The 10352-nt window shown below is 35.4% G+C and overlaps 2 protein-coding genes across 2 annotated transcripts in view; both read right to left on the bottom strand.

The window, feature by feature from the left end:
- LOC107753906 (ras and Rab interactor 2-like) overlaps window positions 1-578 on the bottom strand; it is a 22476-nt gene extending 21898 nt beyond the window's left edge. The window contains exon 1 of the mRNA XM_016570179.1: window positions 485-578. The gene's annotated coding sequence lies outside the window, so the exon portion shown is untranslated. The remainder of the gene's footprint in view (window positions 1-484) is intronic.
- A 2695-nt stretch (window positions 579-3273) lies between these two features.
- On the bottom strand, window positions 3274-6773 carry LOC107753913 (D-tyrosyl-tRNA(Tyr) deacylase 1-like). Its single transcript, XM_016570186.1, has 6 exons — window positions 6636-6773; window positions 6301-6391; window positions 5059-5294; window positions 4051-4148; window positions 3742-3908; window positions 3274-3562 (listed from the first exon to the last, which is right to left on the bottom strand). The coding sequence occupies exons 1-5, from the start codon at window positions 6676-6678 to the stop codon at window positions 3753-3755; spliced, it is 624 nt and encodes a 207-aa protein (XP_016425672.1). The 5' UTR covers window positions 6679-6773; the 3' UTR covers window positions 3274-3562; window positions 3742-3752.
- Window positions 6774-10352: the final 3579 nt, after the last annotated feature.

The following is a 10352-nucleotide window of genomic DNA, read 5'->3' as shown; positions in this document are numbered from 1 at the left end:
TTTATAAAAATTATATTGTATGTGATATATATATATATATATATATATATATATATATATATGTGTGTGTGTGTGTGCATTTACTTGCCTAGAGAGGAATTTATTTTACATTTGCTGACAAGTAATTAGCAAAAATTTATATTTATTTCTATTATAATTATAACACAATTATCATCCGGCACATGTCGAACGCATCTTCCTCCAACTTTCCGTAAAGTTTGATTGTATATCGTGTTATGCATGTAAACTATAAGTAAATATGACGAAATATGAATAAGTTGCAGCTTGAAGGTCTAAACACTAGTTTAAGAATAAATAAATTACAGTGTTGAAAAAGAGGATTAATGCGTCTATAAAATAACAGAGACACAGAATAGCGTTTAAATAGAACAAACAAGCCCAATGCGAACTGAAAAAAATGTCACTCTTAACAACTAATTATGCAATACTATTATAAAAGAAAATTGATATTACATAGGCCTACCTATGAGTGCTCCTCTCCAGCAGACGAAATCGGCTGTATTTAAAGCGAGTCCTGCCAGCACATGTGTCTACAGTAATGACAGTCCAGTGATTCTGCTACTATCTGAGTTTAACACAAGCGCGTCACACCAAAAAGCTGCGGTCACATGATCACATGACCGACGCCGCACGTCACTGGTGGTAAAGGCATGCAAATAATTTGATAGAATAATTATTAAATATGGTAAATAAATTGGGGGGATAAGTTGAAAAGAATAATTAAAGAGGCTAAACTTCATTCAACTTCCTTGGTTGCTTAATATGCTAACACTGACTTGTTATGATGACGAAATAGCCCTTTTCTCAGACTGTGCTGTTCTTAAAGGGGTCATGAACTTTTTTTTTTTTAAAGTTATTATTTTGTATTGTTCTCTGAGGTCCACTTATAATGTTATCAAGATTTTTACATCTTCACATAATTTAGAATAGGCTATTTTCTGTTCTGTTTTGACCCCCTCATCAGAATGCTCCTGTTTGAATAGGCTTGGCAGATTGTAGACTCGGATGTAAACGCCCACTGCTATGATTGGCTAACAGTTGCGTATGTTTGACAGCCTTAATCCTTCATAGATGGATGCTGCTGTGATTTAGGTTAAAAACGCATAAATACTCAGTACATATCAAATGACCTGTAATAACAGACAAAGCAATAGTGACCACATAATAAAAACAGTTACTCACACTTGTGTGGTGCGACATTACTGTCGGATCCATCCAATATAGTCCTATAGGCACAGCATTGTCTTTTAGTTTCAATATTTCTGAAAATCCTGTCGAATTGTGCTTTGTTTGCAAACGAATCCGCGGTAAAATGAAGTGAACAAAGGACCGAGTTCTTACTGACGTGGTCTTAAAAATAAAGTTCATCCGGTGTTTTTCCACAACTTGGCACTGTACATCGTCTTGTTGTTTTCGGAGCATCTTTATCATTTGGTTTCTGCATAGAGCTGCATTTGTCTCTCTACCGTTATTATTATAGGCCATGTCCACACGTACACGGGTATTTTTATAAACAGAGTTTTTCCTTCTTCCGTTTAAAAAAAAATCTCCGTCCACATGAAAACGCAAAAGCATGCTATGAAGCACTGCCAAAAGCATGCCAAGTCAACAGGTGGCGATATAACCTCAACCGTAAAGCCATGTTGGCCAATCAGAAGCCTGACAGAGTTTCCAGTAGGCGGAGATAACAGCGCATGCTCCGACGTCACAAGCCAAAATCTCCGGTTTCGCTGTCTACACAATAACACTGCAACCGGAGTTTTTGAAAATCTTCACCCTGTAAACGCCCACTGCTATGATTGGCTAACAGTTGCGTATGTTTGACAGCCTTAATCCTTCATAGATGGATGCTGCTGTGATTTAGGTTAAAAACGCATAAATACTCAGTACATATCAAATGACCTGTAATAACAGACAAAGCAATAGTGACCACATAATAAAAACAGTTACTCACACTTGTGTGGTGCGACATTACTGTCGGATCCATCCAATATAGTCCTATAGGCACAGCATTGTCTTTTAGTTTCAATATTTCTGAAAATCCTGTCGAATTGTGCTTTGTTTGCAAACGAATCCGCGGTAAAATGAAGTGAACAAAGGACCGAGTTCTTACTGACGTGGTCTTAAAAATAAAGTTCATCCGGTGTTTTTCCACAACTTGGCACTGTACATCGTCTTGTTGTTTTCGGATCATCTTTATCATTTGGTTTCTGCATAGAGCTGCATTTGTCTCTCTACCGTTATTATTATAGGCCATGTCCACACGTACACGGGTATTTTTATAAACAGAGTTTTTCCTTCTTCCGTTTAAAAAAAAATCTCCGTCCACATGAAAACGCAAAAGCATGCTATGAAGCACTGCCAAAAGCATGCCAAGTCAACAGGTGGCGATATAACCTCAACCGTAAAGCCATGTTGGCCAATCAGAAGCCTGACAGAAACAGGCAGTGATGTAGAAGCAGGCGTTGATCTTCTTCTGCGGAGGCGGAGATTAGGCACACATTACGTCACAAAGTGGCACATTCCACAACCTGTCGTTTTAGCAGATTGACTTCAATATAAGCTGTTTTTAGACTGATGAGAGAGTTTTGAGTTCTGAAACTCACACAAGAAATGATTATAATAAAGAATGCCATTAAATTTTGCCAAATTAAAATAAATACATAAAATACATTAAATTTATATTTAAATATTTTATGTTATTATGCAGCATTAATGAAGGAAAAAAAAAAAAAAACTATTTCTCGAAAGCATGTATGAAAATTTACACCACCCCCACCTTATCAGTTATCTGTTAACTAATTCTCATACTGGACAATATCCTGTAATTTAATCATTATGTTTTTTTTTCTTTTCTTCCTTCATTAAATTGGGCAGGTACACATCCGTTTTTCACATTTAGGAATAATCCTCTTTGCTTTTTTTCTACTTACAGTCCAATGCAATAAAGCAGGTTACCTCTCAAAAGCTCCTTTGTCCTTTTGTTAGTTGGTCACTAACACTGTATTATAAGATTATAAACTCAAGTGTGACTTAAATTCCAAATTAGGTCCCTAATGACTGGCACTAGCTCTCTAGTAATAGAAAATATATATATATATACACGAATAATGATTCAGATTTGTAGATCTAAACAACATCTTTAAATATGATGGCATTATATAAAAAGAACAATACTACTTTCCAGCTATTCAATAAGTAACAATTACAAGCATTTTCTTTTCTGTTTTTAATAAAACACATCACAGAGATGTATACATTTAAATAAATTAGATGGCATAGTAAATATTCAGATATTGTGTTTAAAGTGGTGCTAAAATACTACAGATATGTGCCTGAGTCGTTATTTCTACTGGTAATTGTGGAGCTGCCGCTTGTTCTTGTGTTTACATACAATCCAAGTTTCAGAAGAAAATCAGACTGGGCACTATATTGGACATTTGATAGGGACAGTAATAAGCGGGATGAGCTGCACTGAGAGACATTCCTGAAGACAGCAGCATTCCATTGGAAGCTGGACTGATCTGCAAGTTGCAAAAACCTTTAAAAATAAAATAAAAAAAGAAATACAATGAGCAGACTGTGCTATTTGGTGTCAATCTCCAAAGAATAACCCCTGGAGCTTGATTCAATAACAATAAAAAATGCATATATAAATGTATCAATCACTGAATTATGATAAATAAGAGACTAGAGGTATGACTGTGGTTGTAAGTGTACCGTGAAGTACTCTATGATTCCCGTTCAGAGGACACATCTCCCTCTGCTCCACTGCTAACGCTGGGGTCTGCTTTCGAGCGCAGCGCTGCCTTCTCTCTGCTGGACTCGGAGGGGCCTTTTGACCGTGTTTTTTCTTTCCGCTGCTGTTGCTTCTCTTGTTTAGACAGCTGAAGTAGAGGAGAGGCAAACAGATTAATGGGTTTATAGAGTCCCAAAACAATTCATGCAGTAATCAGAACTAACGAATTTACAGTTTCTGTAGAAGATAATTTTAAGGCATGTATTTCATTGCAAATCAAAGCTGGATACCAGTTTAGGGTCTGTTGGGCCAGCAGGAGACTCCAGATGAATGGTCACAGGTCCATCGTTTTGAATGAGTACCTGCATTTTTGCACCAAACTGCCCATCTACAACACAATACAAGCTGTATGAATTAAAACCAACACTCTAGCCTTGTGAAAAAAAAAAATCAATGTTTTTAGCATTTCAATTAAGTTCAAGTATATAAAATATTTTTAATTATATGTTAATTTAGTAATTTTATAAGAAGTAAATGTGTAAATCTTCATAGGCCTGTATATAAGTCATGTAAAAAATGCACCTTTCAGATGAATCTCTTTTACTGGGATTCTGTTTTGTCTGTCATCAGGTATTCAATTATTAAACTAAATTGTCAAAAAACTATTTAAAGTAGAATACTTTATTTAGTGTTTTATATTAAAAGACACTTATATATAACATTAATATTAAACATTATTTATACATACAGAAAAAAAATCTACTTAAGCAAATGATTCCATTTATTTCCGTTAATAACACGTTGGCTGATACATATTAATTTAGTAATTTTAATACAAGTAATACAATTCTTAAATATAATAAGTTATTTATTAATTAAATGTTTTAATTGGAGAACCACTATTCTAGCTTACTATTCATCTCTCACTGCATAGTAAAAATGTACATTTCTGAACTACCGTTTGATTAATGTATCAGGGACTAATAGTTCGGCCAAAAATGAAAATTGTCACAAACTCACCACTAACCCACATAAAACACTGGAAACATTCTTCAAAAAGTTTGGAACGACATAAGTGAGTAAATAACGAGCGAGTAAAAATGTCATTTTTGGATAAACTATCCATTTAATGCAGCTTTAGTCTTTGCAACTTTACAGATCTTCTTTATGCACCAAGAGCTTGTAACACTCCAAAGAGAAAGGAGAAAATTGAAATCGCATCATATGACCCCTTTAAACGATGAGCAGATCCTAATCAGACGAATGAAACCTTCAACAGTTGGCTGGTTTAACCTCACCTTTGATGAGTTCTGGTTTATAGGCTTCCCTCAGCTGCTCCAGCATGTTGTTGTAGAAGGGCTGGGCCAGTTCAGCCGGCATGGCAGAGTGGAAATCAGGCTTATTTCCCTTGAGGATACACTGCAGAGTGAACTGACTCACACACAACACCTCCAGCTCTCTGTCCATCACGCTGCTGCTCCAGGCACGGCCGCTCTCATCCTCAAACAGACGCAAGTTAAGAATCTTACGTACCCTGATAAACAACGTCATACAGAAAATATTTCATATGGTCACAGTAAGCCGCATGAAAATGAAAAGAGCAGCACGAACATTCTTCAAAACATCTCATTTCGTGTTCCATCGAATACGGAAATACATTTTCGTCCTTTTTGTGTAAATAATGAATTCTAATCAGCATATAAGAATGATTTCTGAAGGATAATGTGACACTGAAGACTGGAGTAATGGCTTCTGAAAACTCAGCTTTGCGTCAAAGGAATAAATTACATTTCAAAATATATTAAAATAGAAAACGTCATTTTAAATTGTATTAACAGTACACATTAAATGTTTGTAGCTTTGGTGAGTATATTAGGAGACTTCTTTCAAAAACAAATACTCACAAATACTTTCATTCAGACCTTCAAAGTACTTTTTCACAAGTCAATGTGATATTTTCTCTTTTCGTCAATGTAATTGAATTTACATGCCGATCAAATTACACTCTCTTCTGAACTTTCACTTTCAAATTGCATCTATTTGTGGCCGTGCATTCAAGTGATGTCATATCCAGTCACAACGACACAGAAACAATATATTTTAGAGTCGTTGCTGAAGATGGATGACAGCTGAGAATGCAACACAGTTGTCAATTATATAAACAACAATAAAGAAAACTGTAAAATCAGTTGTGAAACCATTTCAGGAAATAAGCTTCAGTGTAACATCTTCAACAGAAAGATCACACACACACACATGATAATACTATTCTAAGATCCATGCCTAAATATGCACCTCATTTTCAGGATCAATCCTACAGCCCTGGTTTTATGAATTAAGTATCTGATCTCCAAAAATAAACCCTGGTTTTTTAATATTAATATTTTAAATACTAATGAATAAATTGCCTTCACAAATTGTAATGAATGCAATTTATTCATAATAATAATAATAATAATAATTGTTATTTTTATATATGTTATTATATTAGATATGGACTCACTGCCAAAACTCGTTTTCGGCCAGACATCAGTACTTACATGTAGTCAACATCCTTCTGCGTGTCCACCACTGAGATGCCAAGTAAGACGCAGAGTCCTCTGCCTATGGAACTGATCTGCTCCTCCCCAACTGTTTCAGAGAGTGCGTGAGGGATACTTAGTGCTGATCTCAACAGTTACATCTGATGCATACACTTCAACATCTGTGTATATTTTAAAACGCACATTTCAAATGTGGCTAATAAGTCAGTAATGTGAAGGTGTTAAAGCATGGGGCGCGCATGACAGCAGTGTATCATGCCAATAAATTAACCGACACCATTACAATGAGCGTCCAGCTGACTCACTGTGAAATTATGAGCGTTGTGCCGTACCTGTTATGCTTGCCTTCGTTACTCTTTGAACGATCGCCTTCATTGTTTTAGTCTCCAACCATGTGTAACACTCGAACACTTTATGATCTTCCGGGTTCTACGAAGCCCCGCCCCTCTGAGCGCCTGCGCACACTGACGCTTCCGCCCACTTGTGGACAAAAATAAAATAAAGCATTTATTTTTAATTGAGAATGATTAATTCCCTTGAAATATATTCCTGACTGTAATTTATTTAATTGGGTACTGAAAAAAAAAAAACATTTGAAGTTTGTATTAAATTTGTGTTTGTAGTTTTAAGGACCTTACTATTATTCTCAAATGTGTAAAGTAGTAATGGTATGTGTAGGTGTGGCCAAACATTTGACTGGTAGTGTAATTCACAGCTATGTTAAAACCACAACACCACCCTACCTATAAGCCTGTTTTGGCTCTCTGTTAGTAAGTGCAAATCAAGATGATTCAAAAACAAAAGCCTAATAATATTACATAAACATAAAAAAATACATTTCAATAAACACACCAACACACAACAAATTGTCCTATTTGCCAAGTTCAAGGGTCTATAAAAAGTTGGCTTTCTTTAGGGCAGTATGTCACATCTCAAGGTCTTAAGTCTGCTTTATCGCATACTCTGTGGTGGCCAAAAAACCACGCCGCAAAATGGGCTGATTTTTGCAAAAATCATTTTAGAGGCTCTGTAATACGGTGCTAAGAATATTGTGAGAAGAAACCCAAAACGCTTATAACCTGCATTTTTGCATAATGGAAAAGTGCACCTTGAATTCATTCAGTCGTGTTTGACAATCACTAAAGAATCATTAAACAGCTGCCATGAAAACACACTTCTTGTATGATACATACATTTTTTTTATTAAATTCTTAATTCTTTGTTATAGAAAACTAAATAGGGGCAAAAGTCATGCAAATATTTTTCCATTCTCTGCTATCTTTTTCCCACACTTTTCCATACTTTTCCAAACTGCGTTGGAACCCTGTATACATTTTCTTTCTTCCAAAATTGTATTTCCAGCTCTTTAAAAAAAACAACAACACACAGTATTAAGGGAATAGTCACAAACAATTTATTACAAACAGGCGGCTTTTCACTTTGCATGATATTAGTAGATGGATTGGAGTCATGTGGATTATTGTGATGTTTTCAGCTGTTTGGACTCTCATTTTGACGGCACTCATTCACCGCAAAGGATCCATTGGTGAGCAAGTGATGTAATGCTCACCAGAGGCAAACTCATCTACATCTTGAATGGCCTGAGGGTGAGTAAACCTTTCAGCACATTTTCATTTTTAGAGGTGTTGCTTAACTCAAAAAGGAAATGATCAAAATATTATATTTATGTTGCCAGTGAGCTTAATCGCAACATTTAAACTGCAGCTGAGTTCAGTGTCCCAAAACATTCATTTCGCTTTTTAATTTCATCTTATAGGGGTCATATGATGTTGCTAAAAAGAACATTATTTTGTGTATTTGGTGTAATGAAATGTGTTTATGCGGATTAAAGTTCAAAAAACACATTATTTTCCCCATACTGTACATTATTGTTTCTCCTCTATGCCCCGCCTTTCTGAAACACGTTGATTTTTACAAAGCTCATCGGTCTGAAAAAGCGAGGTGTGCTCTGATTGGCCAGCTATCCAGTGAGTTGTGATTGGCCGAATACCTCAAGCGTGTGACAGAAATGTTACGCCCCTATCATATTGTGATGCAGTGTCCCGGCCAGAGCGATGAGACAAAAACATTAAAACCCATTATAAACTTTGCAACTTTACAGATCTTCTTTATGCACCAAGAGCTTGTAACACTCCAAAGAGAAAGGAAAAATTTAAATAGCATCATATGACCCCTTTAAAATAAGACAGTTAATGTTTTTGTCAGAAAAACAAACAAACAAACAAGCAGTCAACTCATTTATCTTCTTCTTGTTTTTCACTCTCTTGGGAACTCCCAGATGTAGCTTTGAAGAAGTTTAAAAGCATTGTGGTGTATGGCACAGAATCCTCCTTATAGATAATTGTGGTTCGAGTGTGTTTTGTTTAATATATCCTTTAGTTGACCTTTTCAACTAAAAACAAAATGAAACAAAACAAACAAACAAAAACAGTACATTAATGTGCAATAATACATTACATGCAGTTTTGAAATTATGACAAAAATGGTCATTTATTTAGTATAAAAATTTCCACAGTGATTTTTTTCAGCTGCTATGATACATTTTAAGTCAAAATGTCATGTAAATTAATTGAATACTTTCGGCGGAATTATAATGCTCTAAAGTCCTATTATAATTCACCTTTGTCGCTTTCCAGCGTGTATTTGTAATGTGCGTAGCTAGTAGCCACGCATGGTCCAAATACCAACAGCATAGGCCAGTGACGCATTCCGGTTCCATTTTACAGGATCTATTGTTGCTCGTGTTGTATCATGTATAGTGTTTGTCATAATATACATGTATTTTGATCTTGTTAATAAAAAAAAAAAAAAAAAATGTTGCTCGTGTTGTCACTTCCTTGATAGAAAAGTGACCATGACCAATCAGAACGAGCGACTTAATATGGGCGGGATTAAATACTTCCTCTTGCTGACATTTTTTATTTAATCAATTCAAATTCTATTAATTCAAATTAATTCAAATACTACAAAAAATTATTCAATTATTCAGAAAAAATATTGTTCAGGCCTATGATTAAGTAGTAAATAAAAGCACGGTCACTTGGCATCTGTCACCAGTCGCAGCTGTTTGTGATTAGATGAGTGGATTTTTTTTTTTAAACATTTCATAAATATTTATTTGCATGTCATTTAACAATCATTGCTATTAATACATTTTATAGAATTTAGAGTTCAGTCACCAAAACATCCTTAGATTTGAATGCGAGTCTAATATTCTGTTTGACAGCCAAGCGCCCCCTCGAGGTGCCCAAATATTGCATCCTGTCAGTCAGAGTTGTTTTTAATGTCCACTAGAGAACGCCAGATTCCAGTAATCTAAAGTCTTTGATAAACAGCAACGAATGTTTCCTGTCCATTTTGTGCCGGCTTCTCTTTAGTTTCTATCTAGAGACTTAAAAAGAAGCTGTAGCCTGTAACATTATATCCTCCTGGGACCCAGGCATAGACTTTTGTGCTCTGAAGAGGACATTATATTTTAGTGAATTTCTCTGAGACCTTATACAGGGGCGGTTCTGGACCACAGTAACTGGGGGGGCCAGACAGGGGCCACTTGTGCTTTTAGGGGGCACAATTTTAAAATTCATCTTAAACTACTTTAAGTAGCCTATTATTCATTCAGTAATTTTTCACCATGTCATGTATCGCTGCAATCTAGATGTAATCTATAACAATGTCAACTAAAATATGTCATATGACACACAGCAGCCACAAACAGATATAGGCTTATGTCTCTACTGAAAAAAACAAAACAAAAAAAAATTAAATAAATAAAACCATCACAGAAAATTTTAATGATTTCCACAACAAATAACATTACAAACAATCCATTTTTAACCATTAAAACCATTAAAAATGTAGTGTGTTTTCTGTAGTGTGTTTTGGTACATATCCCATTAGGATTTAACAAGCCAAACAAGCCACCAATAAAAGGCAACCAATTACCAGTAGAGGCTAACAGGGTCCATTACAGTTTCCCTTAAAGGGGTCATATGATGCGATTTCATTTTTTCCTTTCTCTTTGGAGTGTT

This window comes from Sinocyclocheilus rhinocerous, unplaced genomic scaffold (assembly GCF_001515625.1).
Source record: "Sinocyclocheilus rhinocerous isolate Xijiao unplaced genomic scaffold, SAMN03320098_v1.1 scaffold2666, whole genome shotgun sequence".
In the NCBI taxonomy this organism is placed as follows: domain Eukaryota; kingdom Metazoa; phylum Chordata; class Actinopteri; order Cypriniformes; family Cyprinidae; genus Sinocyclocheilus; species Sinocyclocheilus rhinocerous.
Note: the sequence above shows the minus strand (reverse complement) of the source record. Positions and strands in the feature narration are given on the sequence as shown.